This window comes from Oncorhynchus mykiss, chromosome 18, assembly GCF_013265735.2.
Source record: "Oncorhynchus mykiss isolate Arlee chromosome 18, USDA_OmykA_1.1, whole genome shotgun sequence".
NCBI lineage: Eukaryota > Metazoa > Chordata > Actinopteri > Salmoniformes > Salmonidae > Oncorhynchus > Oncorhynchus mykiss.
In genome coordinates this window covers 30,781,672-30,803,158 of record NC_048582.1, presented here as the reverse complement: position 1 = coordinate 30,803,158, position 21,487 = coordinate 30,781,672, and the positions used below count along the sequence as shown (strand labels likewise).

Below are 21,487 nucleotides of genomic sequence, written 5' to 3'. Positions count from 1 at the left end.
CAGAAAAAAAATAGCATTTTGGTGAGCTAGAAGGTAACATTTCAAGTAATTTCATTGAGTCAAATTTGTGTATCGATATTTCCTTCGCAGACTAACCTGTTGCACTTCAAATTCAAAGCACATCTAATTTGTTAAATAAATCCATTGTATTGACCTGAAAGAAATTAACTTGCTACACAATTATTTTGAGGGGACTACTAATCACTCACACCAGTGCTGCCGCTGGTCCTCTTGAAGTGGAGATCTAGGTACAACAAAAGATGTCTCCAGATTGTAGTCCTTAAAACCCGGAAATTGGTTACCTTTTGGTTCGTTCAGCATCCCTATGCGAAAAAAAATATGAATGGGGAACGAATATGGTTTTGGAATAAACGCCGAAAATAAGGTTTGAAATAATAGAAGTCGGTTAACATGACCATTATGAAGCCTTTGTGCTTTTTTTTTATTGCATAGCTAAATTACGTTGGCTAACTGAGATTATCGAAGAACAAAACATATTAAAAAATATCCTAAACCTGTGTTTACCACATTATTTTCGGCGTTTATTCCAAAACGCCCTTAATTTTCCCAATAGGCTTTGTCCAAGCGAACCATGGAGTTAGTGCCTACAAAAATACGCCATTACTATTGTCCTACGGTAAACTGTTCGGTGTGTTCCAAAACCGTCGATTGCTTTATTCTTCAGGGAAGTCTGGCTTTACGGCAGTCTTGAAGTCGTCCTTCGACTAGTTCAGCATGAAGTAGCTACATTTACATCAAACGTTTGATTCAAATGAGCTTATTTGATCTATTTCGTGGATTTTTTGGGGTACCTGGAGGAGGCCATGATCGTGGTGAGGGCCGAAGGTGAGATACCTAAAGCCAACTAGCTTCAGGCTGGTTTACTAACTAACGTTAGCCACTTGACTAGCTAACTAGATAGCATAAATGGCGTTGCATAACCAGCTTCATAATTAGTGTATTTGAAGCCAATTAAACCACCTCTGTAACTAGAATAGCTGACTAGCTATATGTTTGGCTAGGTATTTAGTGTTACGTATTTTATTTGCTTGTCTTCTACCGCGAAAAAGTATTGGTTTTAACACAACTTGTAACGTGTAATTTGCGCCAGAGACCAGCGGGTGGGGCTAAAGTGTAGGTTAAATTGTACTTTCTTGTACAAGCACTGCTGCTAAGATGCACAGTGACATGTCTTTAAAGTTTATCCTGGCTCACTTTTCCTTATCTTGCTCAGGGACCCCTTCTTCGATGGCATGACCCACGACGATGATGATGATGATGATGAAGAGGAGGATGGAATCTACTTTGATGGTTCACAGGGTGGTGGTGGCCAGCAGGACCTGTTTGATAATCAGTGGAGGTTTGGGTTCAGCATGGGCCCAAACGGAGTGAGGATCCAGGAGCCTGAGATGTTTGGCCAGTTCTTCAGAGAGATGGAGATCTTCTCACAACTAGGGCGATACGATGGTCAGTTTGGAGTAGGACAGTTTGGTAGGAGCAGTCAGTCATCCTTGGCCTGGTCTCAATATTTTTTTTGTCATGACAAGGGGAGTTGGTATGACACAAAACCAAGACAACCTTCAGACATACCTCTACCAAATTGATATTGACAGGGGAATGCTGATTCTGTGTAGTGTGAAGGAAATTCCCTGGTTAAAAAATATATGGTTATAGATGAGCCATGTCGTTACTACTGGTTTAGTTATTTAACTAAGAAATATGTGTTCACTAATGTTTGCCAATTGCCATAACCATAACTGAGCATCATCTCTGTAATAGACTGGTCTAATAAAACTATTACGCTAATTACTTTTTAATATTCTAAACATTATCCATCTCTGTGACCTCTCCCTCATTCCAGGTGTTACCAGTATTGAGGCGCCCCTTTCCCAGGACAGGTCAGAGAAAGGTGGGGGAGGATCCAGTGGAAACTCCTTGAGGGACTTCATGTTGAAAGGCCCCAATGACTGCCCGTGTGGGTCGACTGGGCTACCCTCAGGACCATCAGAAGGCCCCAGAGTCGATAAGAACCCTCCATCTGGTGGCCCATGCTTCCCCAACACACCCTTTGATTACTGGACACCCTTTTCTAAGGTATAGGAGAGATCTATCCCAGTCATCATTCTCAAATTACAATATAGTACATTCTGAATAATAATTTTATGAGCTACACATCCTACGGGTGGTAACTCTTTGTGTACAGTTTATGCTCTTCATTAATCATGCCCTTTGATTATCTTTTATTTTCTCCAGTTCAATGATAGTTGGAGAGGAAGGCTACAAAGGGGTCAAAAGCAGGAGCCGAAAGCAGACAGAGGTATGGGCATGTTATTGTCAAACGGCCAAGTTATTTGGATTTAGGCACAAGGTCCTGTAAAATCAAATTTTATTTGTCACGTGTGACGAATACAACAGGTTGACCTTACCGTGAAGTGCTTACTTACAAGCCCTTAATTAACCTACAATGCAGTTTTAAGAAATAAATAAATCAACTAAAGTAAAAAAAAAAAATGCAAATAAAAGTAACACAGTAAAATAACAATAATGAGGCTATATTTATTTTTATTTATTTTACCTTTATTTAACCAGGTAGGCAAGTTGAGAACAAGTTCTCATTTACAATTGCGACCTGGCCAAGATAAAGCAAAGCAGTTCGACAGATACAACAACACAGAGTTACACATGGAGTAAAACAAACATACAGTCAATAATAAAGTATAAACAAGTCTATATACAATGTGAGCAAATGAGGTGAGAAGGGAGGTAAAGGCAAAAAAAGGCCTTGGTGGCAAGGTAAATACAATATAGCAAGTAAAACACTGGAATGGTAGTTTTGCAATGGAAGAATGTGCAAAGTAGAAATAAAAATAATGGGGTGCAAAGGAGCAAAATAAATAAATTAATTAAATACAGTTGGGAAAGAGGTAGTTGATAGGGCTAAATTATAGGTGGGCTATGTACAGGTGCAGTAATCTGTGAGCTGCTCTGACAGTTGGTGCTTAAAGCTAGTGAGGGAGATAAGTGTTTCCAGTTTCAGAGATTTTTGTAGTTCGTTCCAGTCATTGGCAGCAGAGAACTGGAAAGAGAGACGGCCAAAGAAAGAATTGGTTTTGGGGGTGACTAGAGAGATATACCTGCTGGAGCGTGTGCTACAGGTGGGAGATGCTATGGTGACCAGCGAGCTGAGATAAGGGGGGACTTTACCTAGCAGGGTCTTGTAGATGACATGGAGCCAGTGGGTTTGGCCAACGAGAGCGTACAGGTCGCAATGGTGGGTAGTATATGGGGCTTTGGTGACAAAACGGATTGCACTGTGATAGACTGCATCCAGTTTGTTGAGTAGGGTATTGGAGGCTATTTTGTAAATTACATCGCCAAAGTCGAGGATTGGTAGGATGGTCAGTTTTACAAGGGTATGTTTGGCAGCATGAGTGAAGGATGCTTTGTTGCGAAATAGGAAGCCAATTCTAGATTTAACTTTGGATTGGAGATGTTTGATATGGGTCTGGAAGGAGAGTTTACAGTCTAACCAGACACCTAAGTATTTGTAGTTGTCCACGTATTCTAAGTCAGAGCCGTCCAGAGTAGTGATGTTGGACAGGCGGGTAGGTGCAGGTAGTGATCGGTTGAAGAGCATGCATTTAGTTTTACTTGTATTTAAGAGCAATTGGAGGCCACGGAAGGAGAGTTGTATGGCATTGAAGCTTGCCTGGAGGGTTGTTAACACAGTGTCCAAAGAAGGGCCGGAAGTATACAGAATGGTGTCGTCTGCGTAGAGGTGGATCAGAGACTCACCAGCAGCAAGAGCGACCTCATTGATGTATACAGAGAAGAGAGTCGGTCCAAGAATTGAACCCTGTGGCACCCCCATAGAGACTGCCAGAGGTCCGGACAACAGACCCTCAGATTTGACACACTGAACTCTATCAGAGAAGTAGTTGGTGAACCAGGCGAGGCAATCATTTGAGAAACCAAGGCTGTTGAGTCTGCCGATGAGGATGTGGTGATTGACAGAGTCGAAAGCCTTGGCCAGATCAATGAATACGGCTGCACAGTAATGTTTCTTATCGATGGCGGTTAAGATATCGTTTAGGACCTTGAGCGTGGCTGAGGTGCACCCATGACCAGCTCTGAAACCAGATTGCATAGCAGAGAAGGTATGGTGAGATTCAAAATGGTCGGTAATCTGTTTGTTGACTTGTCTTTCGAAGACCTTAGAAAGGCATGGTAGGATAGATATAGGTCTGTAGCAGTTTGGGTCAAGAGTGTCCCCCCCTTTGAAGAGGGGGATGACCGCAGCTGCTTTCCAATCTTTGGGAATCTCAGACGACACGAGAGGTTGAACAGGCTAGTAATAGGGGTGGCAACAATTTCGGCAGATAATTTTAGAAAGAAAGGGTCCAGATTGTCTAGCCCGGCTGATTTGTAGGGGTCCAGATTTTGCAGCTCTTTCAGAACATCAGCTGAATGGATTTGGGAGAAGGAGAAATGGGGAAGGCTTGGGCGAGTTGCTGTTGGGGGTGCAGTGCTGTTGACAGGGGTAGGAGTAGCCAGGTGGAAAGCATGGCCAGCAGTAGAAAAATGCTTATTGAAATTTTCAATTATGGTGGATTTATCAGTGGTGACAGTGTTTCCTATCTTCAGTGCAGTGGGCAGCTGGGAGGAGGTGTTCTTATTCTCCATGGACTTTACAGTGTCCCAGAACTTTTTTGAGTTAGTGTTGCAAGAAGCAAATTTCTGCTTGAAAAAGCTAGCCTTGGCTTTTCTAACTGCCTGTGTATAATGGTTTCTAGCTTCCCTGAACAGCTGCATATCACGGGGGCTGTTCGATGCTAATGCAGAACGCCATAGGACGTTTTTGTGTTGATTAAGGGCAGTCAGGTCTGGGGAGAACCAAGGGCTATATCTGTTCCTGGTTCTAAATTTCTTGAATGGGGCATGTTTATTTAAGATGGTTAGGAAGGCATTTTTAAAAAATATCCAGACATCCTCTACTGACGGGATGAGGTCAATATCCTTCCAGGATACCCCGGCCAGGTCGATTAGAAAGGCCTGCTCGCTGAAGTGTTTCAGGGAGCGTTTTACAGTGATGAGAGGAGGTCGTTTGACCGCTGACCCATTACGGATGCAGGCAATGAGGCAGTGATCGCTGAGATCTTGGTTGAAGACAGCAGAGGTGTATTTAGAGGGGAAGTTGGTTAGGATGATATCTATGAGGGTGCCCGTGTTTAAGGCTTTGGGGAGGTACCTGGTAGGTTCATTGATAATTTGTGTGAGATTGAGGGCATCAAGTTTAGATTGTAGGATGGCTGAGGTGTTAAGCATGTTCCAGTTTAGGTCGCCTAGCAGCACGAGCTCTGAAGATAGATGGGGGGCAATCAGTTCACATATGGTGTCCAGAGCACAGCTGGGGGCAGAGGGTGGTCTATAGCAGGCGGCAACGGTGAGAGACTTGTTTTTAGAGAGGTGGATTTTTAAAAGTAGAAGTTCAAATTGTTTGGGTACAGACCTGGATAGTAGGACAGAACTCTGCAGGCTATCTTTGCAGTAGATTGCAACGCCGCCCCCTTTGGCAGTTCTATCTTGTCTGAAAATGTTGTAGTTTGGAATTAAAATGTCTGAATTTTTGGTGGTCTTCCTAAGCCAGGATTCAGACACAGCTAGAACATCCGGGTTGGCAGAGTGTGCTAAAGCAGTGAATAGAACAAACTTAGGGAGGAGGCTTCTAATGTTAACATGCATGAAACCAAGGCTATTACGGTTACAGAAGTTGTCAAAAGAGAGCGCCTGGGGAATAGGAGTGGAGCTAGGCACTGCAGGGCCTGGATTCACCTCTACATCGCCATAGGAGGAGTAGAATAAGGGTGCGACTAAAAGCAATAAGAATTGGTCGTCTAGAACGTCTGGAACAGAGAGTAAAAGGAGGTTTCTGGGGGCGATAAAATAGCATCAAGGTATAATGTACAGACAAAGGTAAGGTAGGATGTGAATACAGTGGAGGTAAACCTAGGTATTGAGTGATGAAGAGAGAGATATTGTCTCTAGAAACATCATTGAAACCAGGAGATGTCATTGCATGTGTGGGTGGTGGAACTAATAGGTTGGATAAGGTATAGTGAGCAGGACTAGAGGCTCTACAGTGAAATAAGCCAATAAACACTAACCAGAACAGCAATGGACAAGACATATTGACATTAAGGAGAGGCATGCTTAGTCGAGTGATCAAAAGGGTCCATCCAGTGAGTGGAGAGGTTGGTTTAGGGTCACGGCGATTTAGACAGCTAGCCAAGCCAACCGGTAGCAAGCTAGCATAGGATGGAGTCTGTTGTTAGCCACCTCTTGCGTTCGGTCAGTAGATTAGTGGGGTTCCGTGTGGTAGAGGGGATTAATCCAAATCACACAACAACAACAAAAATAAGAACAATAGATATAGTTATAGAGGCCCGAGAAGAAAACATAATAATAAAAATAAATAAATTGTCCGATTGTCTATTCAGATAGCAGCCGGAAAGACAGCTAACGGTTAGCGGGCCGCAGATGGGCGTTCAGGTAACGTCGCGACAGAGGAGCCAGCCGGATCTCATTCAGGTAGATAACGTCGGCAGTCCGGTTGTGAAGGCCCGGTGGGGCTCCGCATAGGCAGTGAAACGGGTCCGGATAGGTGACTGCAGCCCAGGAGTGAATGATGGAACTCAGGAGTGATTGACGGAGCTGGCTAGCACCGGAACAATCGATGTTTGCTCCGGAATCGACGAAAGCCGACTGTCACACGGATAGCAGCTAGCTAGCTGTGAGATCCGAGTATGAATGTCCAGAGAGCAGTTGAAATCCAGGGACATGGAGAGAAAAATTGGTCCGGTATGTTCCGTTCCGAGCCGCGCTGCGCCGTACAAAACTGGCGATAGATTTTCGATAGATTTTCGAGCTAAAGGACAGCCGATGACCACAAACCGTGGTTAGCTTCTGATTAGCTTCTGGATTAGTTTCTGGGCTAGCTCCTGGCTAGCTTCTGGCTAGTTTCTGGCCAGCCTCCTGGAGTTTCTGGCTAGCTTCCTGAAGGATTGCAGATCTGAGGTAAATAATACTTTTTTATAAATATAAATTGGTGAGGCTGGTTGCAGGAGAGTGTTTAGAAGATGAGTTGATGGAAAATAAAAATAAAATGTATGTGAAAAAAGTTGTAAATATATATATATATATATACAGGACACAAGACGTCTGAACTGCTATGCGATCTTGGATTCCAAAGATATACAGGGGGTACCGATACCGAGTCAATGTGCGAGGCTACAGGTTAGTCGATGTAATTTGTACAAGTAGGTAGAGGTAAAGTGACTATGCATAGATAATGAACTGTGAGTAGCAGCAGTGTAAAAACAAAAGGGGTGGGTGTCAATGCAAATAGTCCGGGTGGCCATTTGATTAATTGTTCAGCAGTCTTACGGCTTGGGGGTAGAAGCTGTTAAGGAGCCTTTTGGACCTAGACTTGGCACTCTGGTACCGCTTTCTGTGCGGTAGCAGAGAGAATAGTCTATGACTTGGTCTTTGACCATTTTTTGGACCTTCCTCTGACACCACCTAGTATATACAGTTGAAGTCAGAAGTTTACATAAACTTTGGTTGGAGTCATTAAAACTCATTTTGCAACCACTGCACAAATTTCTTGTTAAACAATAGTTTTGGCAAGTCGGTTAGGACATCTACTTTCTGCATGACACAAGTCATTTTTCCAACAATTGTTGACAGACAGATTATTTCACTTATAATTCACTGTATCACAATTCCAGTGGGTCAGAAGTTTACATACACTAAGTTGACTGTGTCTTTAAACAGCTTGGAAAATTCTAGAAAATTATGTCATGGCTTTAGAAGCTTCTGATAGGCTAATTGACATCACTGGAGTCAATTGGAGGTGTACCTGTGGATGTATTTAAAGGCCCACCTTCAAACTCAGTGCCTCTTTGCTTGACATCATGGGAAAATCAAAAGAAATCAGCCAAGATCTCAGAAAAAAAATTGTAGACCTCCACAAGTCTGGTTCATCCTTGGGAGGAATTTCCAAACGTCTGAAGGTAGCACGTGTACTATTGTTTGTATAGATGAACAAGTATAAACACCATGGGACCACACAGCCGTCATACTGCTCAGGAAGGAGACACGTTCTGTCTCCTAGAGATGAACGTACTTTGGTGCGAAAAGTGCAAAATCAATCTCAGAACAACAGCAAAGGTCCTTGTGAAGATGCTGGAGGAAACAGGTACAAAAATATCTATATCCACTGTAAAACGAGTCCTATATCGACATAACCTGAAAGGCCGCTCAGCAAGGAAGAAGCCACTGCTCCAAAAACGGCATTAAAAAAAGCCAGACTACGGTTTGCAACTGCACATGGTGACAAAGATTGTACTTTTTGGAGAAATGCCCTCTGGTCTGATGAAACAAAAATAGAACTGTTTGGCCATAATGACCAATGTTTTGTTTGGAGGAAGAAGGGGGATGCTTGCAAGCCGAAGAACACCATCCCAACCATGAAGCATGGGGGTGGTAGCATCATGTTGTGGGGATGCTTTGCTGCAGGAGGGACTGGTGCACTTCACAAAAAAGATGGCATCATGAGGAAGGAAAATTATGTGGATATATTGAAGCAACATCTCAAGACATCAGTCAGGAGGTAAAGCTTGGTTGCAAATGGACAATGACCCTAAGCATATTTCAAAGTTGTGGCAAAATAGCTTAAGGACAACAAAGTCAAGGTATTGGAGTGGCCATCACAAGCCCTGACCTCAATCCCATAGAAAATCTGTGGGCAGAACTGAGAAGGTGTGTGCGGGTTATTAGGCCTACATTCTGACTCAGTTACACCAGCTCTGTCGGGTGAATTTTGGCCTATTCCTCCTAACTTATTGTGGGAAGCTTGTGGAAGGCTACCCAAAATGTTTGACCCAAGTTAAACAATTTATAGGCAATGCTACCAAATACTAATTGCGTATGTAAACTTCTGACCCAATGGGAATGTGATGAAAGAAATAAAAGCTGAAATAAATCATTCTCTCTATTTTTCTGACATTTCACATTTTTAAAATAAAGTGGTGATCCTAAATGACCTAACACAGAATTTTTACTAGGATTAAATGTCAGGAATAGTGAAAACGGAGTTTAAATGTATTTGGCTAAGGTGTATGTAGACTTCCGACTTCAACTGTAGGTCCTAGATGGCATGAAGCTTGACACCCCCCCCCCCCCCCCCCCCCCCCCCCCCCGTGATGTACTGGGCCGTATGAACCACCCTCTATAGAGCCTTACGGTTGGGTGCCGAGCAGTTGCCATACCAGGCGGTGATGCAACCGGTCAGCTGGTGCAGCTGTAGAACTTTTTGAGGATCTGGGGACTCATGCCAAATCTGTTCAGTCTCCTGGGGGTTGAAAAGGCGTTGTCGTGCCCTCTTCACGACTTGGTTAGTTTGGACCATGATAGTTCGTTGATGATGTGGACACCAAGGAACTTAAAACTCTCAACCCGCTCCACAACAGCCCGTCGATGTGAATGGGGGCGTGTTCAGCCCTTATTTTCCTGTGGTCCATGATCATCTCCTTTGTCTTGCTCACGTTGACGGAGAGGTAGTTGCCCTGGCACCAGATTGCCAGGTCTCTGACCTCCTCCCTAAAGGCTGTCTCATTGTTGTCAGTGATCAGGCCTTAACACCGTTGTTTTCAGCAAATTTAATGATGGTGTTGGAGTCATGCTTAATCATGCAGACGTTGGTGAACAGGGATTACAGGAGGGAACTAGGCACGCACCCCTGAGGGGCCCCCGTGTTGAGGATCAGCATGGCAGATGTGTTGTTGCCTATCCTTACGCGTGGCGGCCCGTCGGGAAGTCCAGGATCCAGTTGCAGAGGGAGGTGTTTAGTCCCAGGGTCCTTAGCTAAGTAATGGGCGTTGTGGGCACTATGGTGTTGGAACACTGTTCTGTAGTCCAATTAACATAATTCTCACATACAGTGGGGAGAACAAGTATTTGATACACTGCCGATTTTGCAGGTTTTCCTACTTACAAAAAATGTAGAGGTCTGTCATTTTTATCATAGGTACACTTCAACTGTGAGAGACGGAATCTAAAACAAAAATCCAGAAAATCACATTGTATGATTTTTAAGTACCTTAATTTCCGGACTATAAGCCGCTACTTTTTTTCCCACACTGTGAACCTCGATTCATGCCGCCAAAAAACTGAGCACTGTCACATAATGTGACGTAAATAGAGCTGATGTATCAAATACTTATGTCATGCAATAAAATGCAAATTAATTACTTAAAAATCATACAATGTGATTTTCTGGATTTTTGTTTTAGATTCCGTCTCTCACAGTTGAAGTGTACCTATGATAAAAATGACAGACCGCTACATGCTTTGTAAGTAGGAAACACTGCCGATTTAGCAGGTTATCAACTTCCCATCAAGGTGTCGTTCCGTGGGAGGCTTGGATGACAAGTGGGGAGAAATCCTTCACTAAAACGGGCCGCATGCGAAGAGCAACTTATGGTCAAGTCTGCCAGTGGGTCATTGTCAAAAAATCCACTATCATCAACGGGTTTCGAAAGGCTGGACTGCTGCGTGTTGAAGAGTGCAGCATGAGCTCAGCGGGGAATTTGCCTCCGGATGAAAGTGACGAGAGCGACAATGAAAACGATCCAACATCGGATGAAGCAATACTGAGGCTATTCAACTCCGACACCGAAGGAGATGACTTCAGAGGTTTCAGTGCACAGGAGGAGGAAGATAGTGACCAATGACTTTCTTGGTAGGCTACTGTTTACTGCTATTTTTTTTTATTTTTGTTACAAGCCGTGTTTCGTTAAAGCCTATTTATTTTTGTTGCATGCCGTGTTTCGTTAAAGCCTATTTATTTTTGTTACAAGCCGTGTTTCGTTAAAGCCTATTTATTCTTGTTACAAGCCGTGTTTCGTTTAAAAGCCTATTTATTTTTGTTACATTTATTTTTGTCTCGTTTAAAGGCTGTGTAAAGTTCATTTGTTTTAATGTACCGGTAGGCATGTGCGGCTTATTTATGTAGAAAATACATCTTTTTTTTTTGTATTCAGTGGGTGCAGCTTATATTCAGGTGCGCTTAATAGTCCAGAAATTACGGTAATAATTTGCATTTTATTGCATGACATAAGTATTTGATCACCTACCAACCAGTAAGAATTCCGGCTCTCACAGACCTGTTAGTTTTTCTTTAAGAAGCCCTCCTGTTCTCCACTATTACTACCTGTAATTACATAGGCGGGACGCAAATGTCTCAACTGGCCAATTGCCAGGGAAAATGCAGAGCGCCAGATTCAAATAAAATACTATAAAATTCAAACTTTCCTTAAATCACACATGTAAGATACTCAATTAAAGCTACACTTGTTGTGAATCCAGCCAACATGTCAGATTTTAAAAATGCTTTTTGGTGAAAGCATAAGAAGCTATTATCTGATAGCCTGCACCATCTGCACCAGCTGTAAACAAGTTAGCATATTTCAACCCTGCAGGTGCTACACAAAACGCTGAAATAAAATATAAAACATGCATTACCTTTGACGAGCTTCTTTTGTTGGCACTCCAATATGTCCCATAAACATCACAATTGGTCCTTTTGTTCGATTAATTACGTCCATATATATCCAAAATGTCCATTTTATAAAGCGCGAAGGTCAAATTGAGCTTTTTGGTCTAAACTCCACAGTTTAGCGAGCTGTGTTTGGAGGAAGAAGAAGGATGAGTACAACCCCAAGAACACCATTCCAACCGTGAAGCATGGAGGTGGAAACATAATTCTTTGGGGATGCTTTTCTGCAAAGGGGACAGGACGACTGCACCGTATTGAGGGGAGGATGGATGGGGCCATGTATCGCGAGATCTTGGCCAACAACCTCCTTCCCTCAGTAAGAGCATTGAAGTTGGGTCGTGGTTGGGTCTTCCAGCATGACAACGACCTGAAACACACAGCCAGGGCAACTAAGGAGTGGCTCCGTAAGAAGCATCTCAAGGTCCTGGAGTGGCCTAGCCAGTCTGCAGACCTGAACCCAATAGATAAATCTTTGGAGGGAGCTGAAAATCTGTATTGCCCAGCGACAGCCCCAAACCTGAAGGATCTGGAGAAGGTCTGTATGGAGTGGGCAAACCTAGTCAAGAACTACAGGAAACATATGATCTCTGTAATTGCAAACAAAGGTTTCTGTACCAAATATTAAGTTCTGCTTTTCTGATGTATCAAATACTTATGTCATGCAATAAAATGCAAATTAATGACTTAAAAATCATACAATGTGATTTTCTGGATTTTTGTTTTAGATTCCGTCTCTCATAGTTGAAGTGTACCTATGATAATTACAGCCCTCTACATGCTTTGTAAGTAGGAAAACCTGCAAAATTGGCAGTGTATCAAATACTTGTTCTCCCCACTGTAGATGTTGTCCAGGTGGGAGAAGGGCAGTGGGATTGAGATTGCGTCAGCTGGTGCTCTCATGCACGCTTCAGTGTTGCTTGCATCGAAGCGAGCATAAAAGGCATTTAGCCTGTCTGGTAGGCTCGCGTCACTGGGCATCTTGCGGCTGGGTTTACCTTTGTAGTTTGCAAGCCCTGCCACATCCGACCAGTGTCAGAGCCATGGTGTGTTGGGATTCAATCTTAGTCCTGTATTGATGCTTTGCCTGTTTGATGGTTCGTCTGAGGGCATAGTGGTATTTCTAATTAGTGTCCTGCTCCTTGAAAGTGCTTTAGGTTTGGGTTCTGGTATAACACTCATCATATTAGCAAATATCAAACGTTTTAACACTAGTTTGATAAAGAAGCTGTAACAAAGGTAGATTATGAAAATATCTGACTTCTGCAGCCTTCTCTACAGTTACCTGTCTTGTTTTTTTTGTTGGATTTCCATTTCAATTTCCCAAACATCATCTCCTCAGATCTGGACTCGCAAGTCTCCTTTGGAGGGCTCGATCAGATTCTAGCGCCACCTGCTTGGTCTTCTACTCAGCCAAAGATGCGCTCTTACTTCCAGTCGGTCACTGTCACCAAAGTGGTGAAGCCTGATGGGGTAAGAGATACAGTTCACCTTGCAATGGTAAACAATAGAAATATGCATACTTATTTTTGAATGTTGTATCTTGGTCTACAGTAAAGTGCTCCCTGTTTTTTCCAAGATGGTCAATATGGAGGCACTCCATTTCTGCGCCCCTATAGGCCCTGGTCAAAAGTAATGCACTACATAGGGGATAGGATGCCATTTGGGATGCACACAATGTTCAATCCACTGTTCAGAACCATGCAGAGTTATAGAACCCTTATAGAGTTTCTATGACAGTCTGTTTGAATGTGTTTTGTTTAGAGTGTTGAGGAGAGGCGCACAGTCCAAGATGGCCAGGGGAACGAGGAAACCACAGTGACTTATATAGGGGGGCGCGAGGGGGTACAGGATCAATCTGGACCGCTCTTACCACCAGGTCAGTGTCCTCCAGTAGGGTTTATGTTTCTAGTCACCAAACTGATGCCCTGTTTACTGTATCATATCATAATGTCATTTAGCAGATGCTGAAATGGCAGATCATATTAAATTCCGTAGACATGTGATTTGACACAATTGTATGTGAAAATACCTTGACACTGAGAACCTTACATGGTTAAGGTTGGCAGCCATGTATTTATGGGGGAAACTGTATCTTGTGATGATATGTAAAATGCCTTTTCAACCTCCAACAGAACGTTGTACAACCGACTTAATGACTTAACCCCCCCCCCCCAGGTGGCACACACCCCTTTTTGGAAATGCACGATGATCTTTCCTTGTTTTCAAAATTCTTTGGAGGCAGGAGGTGAACCTATCGATTGGAAGCTCGGAAGAAGAATAAATGTCAAATCATTTCTAGACATTATTTCACTGTATTACATTGTGGTAAAGTAATGTTTAGGGTTGGTTATATTTTCAGTAAGGATTTAATGTTGTTTATTGCCTCTCTCTTAACTATGGGCAGGCTGGATAAACTAAGCTTGGTCCCAGATCTGTTTGTGCTCTTGCCAACTCCATTGCTCATTGTCAAGCCAAAAATGACTTGGCATGACAAATGAGTGACAAGGAGTTGGCATGATGGTACAACAGAATGGCACTCAGGCTAGAATCAACTATGATTGCCAAAATAACTGAGTATTTCTGTTCAGTAAAACATGTAGCATTGCAGTGTGATTCTTAATTGACCAATACCCACTAAGTGAGCTAGGCAGAAAATATTATGGACAAAATTGAAGAGTGAAATAACCCTTTTGTGAATAGTTTGCAGAAACAGCTCAACCTAAATCGAGCATAAGAAAATTCTGACCTGTCAATATGCATATTTTATTTTTGTAAAGTCCTTTTCAAATTCTGCAATGTGAATTTATGACTGAAATATAAAATTATTATGTTATAAAATTGCGATGCTTCAATTGCCTCAATTTGCGTCCCACTACTCAGAAGCATTTACATTTTTTGTAGATCACACCAATTTTTTTTTTTTGCCATTTCTATGATGTAAGATTAAAATGAACTAGGCTCTTGCAACAATTAAATGGTATTTCCAGAAAACAAGCGTAAAGTGTACCTTTTTGTTGTTGCCTAATTTTGAAGGTTGTTGACCTGCCTTGTAACAAAAGCATTGCTACATGTACTCTGTAATATGGGTTAACTTTAATGTGATCTTCATGATGACATCTGCTACCACATTTTTGCTTTGCAAAAGACACAATCTGATGTATGGCTGGTGTATGTTTTTGCCAGATACTTCTGTAGGTGTGGTGTTAACTGTTGCCTGTTAAACAACAGTCCAAGGCTTCTGAATTTAAAATGTACTTGATGTCATACACTTATTTCTTGAAGCAAGAGAGCTAGTAAAGTCTGTTAGAAAAGATAGGATGGTCATCTTATTGATGATTATCATAATTTAGCTAAATGCTCACCTCTGACCTAATCTGTTCCATTATATGGTCAGACTCAACTGGTTTAAGAAATAAAAAATGTAATCTGCAGTTTGTTTTTGACCTCGTGCTTGGCTACAGTAGTGTCAACAGTACTGTCTTACTGCAAATAACTTATCTAGCATAGTTGCAGACTTTATTTGCTAGATTCTCCTACTTCCAGTAACCTGCTTATTGTGTTCATAGAGGGGACATATTGAATGGACAAGCTGAGATATCTGGACAGAGCCTCTACAGACAGACGGAGGCTCAAGGGGATGACAACAGGCATACTCAGCCGGTTTAACCCCAGATTACCAGTCTAGAGTTAGTTGTAAGTATTTTTGCTTTAACACAGGACCACCAGGACAGGAGACAATCGTAGACCTAAGAGGTTGATATGATAGAGAACAATTGGGGGTTATTGATTTAGTTGGGACAGATGGGTACGAAGGATGGAGGTACTGAAGGGAAGGCTGAGGGTGAGGAATATGCCATTTAAGGAGTTAATGGCTGAGACCTTGGCTATGTTCGTCCTTATGGTGAGTACTTCATCTCAATGTCTTTCTTCATATTATCAATGATCAAGGGTTTTTACTGTTTTATGCATTCTTAAATCTCATAGGAATTTGTTTATTCTGTGTTTGAAAGTGCTTGGGAGCAAAAGCTACCTCACCACAATTGAGGAACATATTCAAAATGCTCTAGAGTAGCTGTTCCTCGAATCCATTGGCCATTCAAAGATTTGTTTCGACACAGTCAAGACTTGAGTTGGAATGAGATCCAGAAACGTGGAACTGAACAGAGCAACCCTGGGTTAAAAAGGAATCTTCTAGAACGTACTTAACTCTTCTATCACCTCCTCCATTGCAAGGGACTTGCCTAGTTAAATAAAGGTTAAATTAAAACTAAAACAACAAAGTCTACGTGCTGCTTTTAGTTCTCGCCAACCTTGTTGCAATTTACATATTTTTGTCTTCATCTTTATTCCTTTATCGGTGTCTTTTGAAGATGTTTGGCAAGCATGCATGGTGACTACTAAGTCACCTTGACCCTGATCTCTCTTCCCCCTTTCTCATCCACCCTTCCTCTTCTCTCCCTACTCTGTCCCTCTCTCCTTCCTCGATCTCGCCCTCAGATGTTTGGCTGTGCGGCGATGGCCCAGGTGAAGTTGACTCGAGGGGCCAAGGGCCTTTCTGTCAAAATGGCCGCCTCAGTGGGCGTCATGAGTACCATGTACATTGCCAGGGGCGTCTCTGGTAAGTGGTAATTCAAGACAACTACCTCATAAATGCATAACCCTTCCCAAGTATAAGAAAGAGAACCCAAATTGTAGTGATAACTTTCTCATTGCTTTGACTTGATTTTCATTGAACTCTTATGTAACCCTACTGTTATTAACCTGACCCTTATACTGTAGACTCACTACATATACTGAATGTTATCAATATCGTACCATACATAACAATATGGTAGACAGTGCAAATGGTGCTTTATCAGATTATTTATCATCTTCAAATAGATAGATTTTTCTCTTACCTCTTCTTCCCTGTGTACGGCCCAAATGAAACGGCCTCCATCTTTGCTACCTACCCATCCGACTATCTTTCTCTATGGGACAGCTTCTTTGACCAGGGAGGAGAGAGGGAAAATAATCAGTGCATACAGTAATGCATTATTGAGGATTGTGGGTATTGTACCTCTGAGGATATTTTACAGATGTAGGATCTTAATTTGACCAGTATTGTACCAAGAAAAATAATCCTGCAGCAACACGATTTGAACGTTTAGTCCATGTTGCTTTATTGGTGGTTAGAAGTAGGCTAAATGAAAAGTGCAATACTGTTAATATAACTGTGTGTTATTGCGTGGAAAATTCTCAGCAACAGAAGTGATCAAATTAAGATCCTACATCTGTACGTCTAACTTCATCACTAATCCTTTACACTGTACATGCTTTTAGTTTTATATGTTATGTCTTGTTGTATCTACCATTCCTTCCCCACGCACAGTTAGTTCCCTCTCAGGAAATAAAACCTATTTGAAAATGTAACTAATCCATACCTTTCTGTTGTTTCCTTCAGTTGGTGGGCACAGGTATGATCATGATATGCTTCCAGCCCCTGGATGAACGGCGGAACAAGCCTTCCCCCTTCTGACCTGGTGCCCCCCCCCTCACCGCCGTGGTTCTCACGGGGATCTCCCAGTCCATGTCTTCAAACTGCGGGGGAGGGATCAACCCTGCCCGGGACCTGGGGCCACGCCTCCTCACTCTGACCGCCGGATGGGGTACAGAGGTCTTCACGTGAGTAATCTCAGCAACCCAGAACCAAAATCTCATGTCAGCTACTCGATTAAGTAACATACATTTATGTACATCTGTCCACAAGAGATTACACATGAGTGTCTTTGGGGAGGGAGAATGGAGGAGATGCAGTGAGACATATTTAGATAATGCAACATTTAGATCAAGGGACTCACATGGAGGTTCAGCACATCTTATGTGCAAATACATTTGACATAGTATGTATATTATATGTGCACAGTCTAGAGCTCAACATAACAATGAAAAACCTCCCTAATCTGCACTAACTAACCTCACTCTCTCTCACCCTACAGGTGCTATAACTACTGGTTTTGGGTCCCCATCGTGGCTCTGGGCTCTACCTGGTCTTCGTCCAATGGCACTTACCAGACTGAGATAAATTAAACCAATGACTTGCAGTTCAAGACCATGGATAAAAAGCTGGAAATCATCAAAAACAACAATGCTGTAGAGCTGGCCCACAAGTTCTAGTTGGCATAACATTGTCCCCAGGCTCAATTGCTACACAGAGAGAGTGCCGGCTGGGTGGATGAGATTATAGTTGGTGGTACAGATGAAGGATATACTCGTTTTATCTATTCTTTAGCCTTTTTATGAGCAAAGTAACCATCTGAATAACTGAACATGGTGTTCAGAATATTAGATACATTTCCTTTGGTGTTGATAGAAGTGTACTGTGGGACTTTATACAATATTTTGAAAAATAATGAAAATGACATGCAATGAACTTGTAACAGACTGCTTTATGACATTCTCTATCAACTATACAGAGCCATATATTTGGATCTTGGGCAATCTATAGATCACTTCATTCCATTTAACGATACTGTTGATTACAACAACAAAAGAACACCCCTCACCTTTCTGCATTGATGAACTATTAATGATATGTCATACAGGGGTCGGTTCACAAATAGAGTACATTTTGTGTAGTGTAACTTCGTAAATAAATGAAATAATCAAATTTTAACATTGTCATAATGAGCACATGTTCAACTTCATAAAAATAAATAATATAGTAAGTGCCATTAATGTAACAGGGTTCAGCCATAAATCCCCTTGTGACAGGGGGGAATGGAAGCTTGTTGTGTTGAACAGGGAGGGGCAATTGAATGCAAGCTTCACAAAAATGTTTTAACAATTACAAACATTTGTAGCCCATCTATGGGTAACAGTTTTGACTCAGTTTGTCACCACAAAACACCAGAAATGGCAAAGAGTAGAACCAGCTCACGTGCTTTTAAACTCATTTGAGTATATGTATACTTGTTTACGTGCTGCTGTGCGTTTTGTTGCTAACGTTACCTGCCAACTTTATGGTTTTTACTTTTAAATTACCGTTTATATTTTTTGTTTTTCCCTCGCTCTACTTTTTTCATTCAACTTTTTCACTCCGGACGCGAATCTGGACATGGTTCGTCAGGACCTCCAACAGCCGAAGCTAAGTTGCAACAAACTTTCAGCCGGTTCTCCCCATTAACTTCTTATGGCTGGGGGCAGTATTGAATAGCATGGATGAATAAGGTGCCCAGAGTAAACTGCCTGCTACTCAGGCCCAGTTGCTAATATATGCATATTATTAGTAGATTTGGATAGAAAACCCTCTGAAGGTTCTAAAACTGTTTGAATGATGTCTGTGAGTATAACATAACTCATATAGCCGTCAAAAACCTGAGACAAAATTCAACCAGGAAGTGGGAAATCTCAGGTTTGAAGCTTTTCAATATACAGTGTCTATGGGGTCATATTGCACTTCGTAAGGCTTCCACTAGATGTCAACAGTCTTTAGAACCTTGTTTGATGCTTCTACTGTGAAGGAGGGGGGAATAAGAGCTGAATGAGTCAGAGGTCTGCCAGAGTACCGTTAGCTCTGTTCCATTGCATTTCTACAGACAAAGGAATTCTCTGGTTGAAACATTATTGAAGATTTATGATAAAAACATCCTAAAGATTGATTCTATACTTTGTTTGAAATGTTTCTACAAACTGTAATATGACTTTTCATCTGGACTTGCCTGCGAGTCTGGATTGTGTACTAAACACGCAAACAAAAAGGAGGTATTTGGACATAAATGATGGACTTTATCGAACAAATCAAACATTTATTGTGGAACTGGGAGTGCATTATGATGAAGATCATCAAAGGTAAGTGAATATTTATAATGCTTTTTCTGACTTCTGTTGACCCCACAACATGGGGGATATCTGTATGGCTTGTTTTGTTGTCTGAGCGCTGTACTCAGATTATTGCATGGTGTGCTTTTTCAGTAAAGCTTTTTTGAAATCTGACACAGCGGTTGCATTAAGGAGAAGTTTATCTAAAGCCCATGCATAACACTTGTATCTTTTATCAATGTTTATTATGAGTATTTCTGTAAATTGATGTGGCTCTCTGCAAAATCACTGGATGTTTTGGAAGCAAAACATTACTGAACGTAACGTGCCAATGTAAGATTTTTGGATGTAAATATTAACTTTATCGAACAAAACATACATGTATAGTGTAACATGAAGTCCTATAAGTGTCATCTGATGAAGATCATCAAAGGTTAGTGATTCATTTTATCTCTATTTCTGCTTTTTGTGACTCCTCTTTGGCTGGAAAAATGGCTGTGTTTTTCTGTGACAAGGTGCAGACCTAACATAATCAGATGGTGTGCTTTTGTCGTAAATCCTTTTTGAAATCGGACACTGTGGTGGGATTAACAAGTTTATCTTTAAAATAGTGTAAAATACTTTCATGTTTGAGAAATTTTAATTATGAGATTTCTGTTGTTTTGAATTTTGCACTTTCACTGGCTGTTGTCATATCGATCCCGTTAGCTGGAAAGAAATTAAGCCTGATTAATTTACTGTGTTAAATGAGGCCTCACCTCCTGGTTACACTAGTGACCACATCCCGCGGAGGTGTTGCAAACATTTATGATAGCAAATTGCAATAGTCAATTTACAATTTTCTTCTTTTGAGCTTTTAGTCATGAAATCTATGCAGCCTACTCAATCACTTTGTATAGCTACAGTTTACAGGCCTCCTAGGCCATACAGCATTCCTCACTGGGTTCCCTGAATTCCTATCGGACCTTGTAGTTATGGCAGATAATATTCACATGGAAAAGTCCACAGAGCCACTCCAAAAGGCTTTTGGAGCCATCATCGACTTCTTGGGTTTTGTCCAACTTGTCTCCGGACCTACTCACTGCCACAGTCATCCTCTGGACCTAGTTTTGTCCCATGGAATAAATGTTGTGGATCTTAATGTTTTTCCTCATAATCCTGGACTATCGGACCACCATTTTATTACGTTTGCAATCGCAAAAAATAATCTGCTCAGACCCCAACCAAGGATCATCAAAAGTTGTGCTATAAATTCTCGGACAACCCAAAGATCCTAAATGCCCTTCCAGACTCCCTCCGCCTACCAAAGGACGTCAGAGTACAAAAATCAGTTAACCACCTAACTGAGGAACTCAATTTAACCTTGCGCAATACCCTAGATGCAGTCACACCCCTAAAAACATTTGTCATAAGAAACTAGCTCCCTTGTATACAGAAAATACCCAAGCTCTGAAGCAAGCTTCCAGAAAATTGGAACGGAAATGGCACTACTCCAAACTGGAAGTCCACTGACTATCTTGGAAAGACAGCACTGTGCAGTATCGAAGAGCCCTCACTGCTGCTCGATCATCCTATTTTTCCAACTTAATTGAGGAAAATAAGAACAATCCAAAATGTATTTTTGATACTGTCACAAAGCTAACTAAAAAGCAGCATTCCCCAAGACAGGATGGCTCTCACTTCAGCAGTGATAAATTCAGGAACTTCTTTGAGGAAAATATCATGATCATTAGAAAGCAAATTACAGACTGCTCTTTAAATCTGTGTATTCCTCCAAAGCTCAGTTGTCCTGAGTCTGCACAACTCTGCCAGGACCAAGGGAGACACTAACGTTTTTTAGTACTATATCTCTTGACACATTATTTTCATCAATCATGGCCTCTAAACCTTTCAATCTGCATACTGGACCCTATTCAAACTAAACTACTGAAAGAGCCTGCTTCCAGGGCTTGGCCCTCCTATGTTGAACACAATAAACGGCTCTCTATCCAGAAAATATAAAAAACTATCGGCCCATATCGAATCTCACATTCCTCTCATAGCACACTGAGACTGCACTTGTTAAGGGTG

At 41.8% G+C, this 21,487-nt stretch overlaps 1 protein-coding gene across 2 annotated transcripts; it reads left to right on the top strand.

The window, feature by feature from the left end:
- Positions 1–572: 572 nt before the first annotated feature.
- On the top strand, positions 573–15,048 carry LOC110495990 (HCLS1-associated protein X-1). Of its 2 annotated transcripts, none has more exons than XM_021571577.2 (7): positions 573–846; positions 1,235–1,467; positions 1,862–2,094; positions 2,254–2,317; positions 12,957–13,087; positions 13,379–13,493; positions 13,793–15,048. In XM_021571577.2, the coding sequence occupies exons 1-7, from the start codon at positions 773–775 to the stop codon at positions 13,864–13,866; spliced, it is 924 nt and encodes a 307-aa protein (XP_021427252.1). In that variant the 5' UTR covers positions 573–772; the 3' UTR covers positions 13,867–15,048. The 2 variants fall into 2 exon arrangements, with proteins under 2 accessions (XP_021427252.1, XP_021427251.1); XM_021571576.2 differs by having other exon boundaries at positions 1,235–1,491.
- Positions 15,049–21,487: the final 6,439 nt, after the last annotated feature.

Excerpts from the sequence above, each read along its gene's own strand:
- LOC110495990 (XM_021571576.2), top strand. The coding sequence starts at position 773 with ATGAGCTTATTTGATCTATTTCGTGGATTTTTTGGGGTACCTGGAGGA. Across the intron at positions 1,492-1,861 it reads GTTTGGAGTAGGACAGTTTG|GTGTTACCAGTATTGAGGCG; the intron begins GTAGGAGCAGTC and ends CCCTCATTCCAG. Across the intron at positions 2,318-12,956 it reads GGAGCCGAAAGCAGACAGAG|ATCTGGACTCGCAAGTCTCC; the intron begins GTATGGGCATGT and ends TCATCTCCTCAG.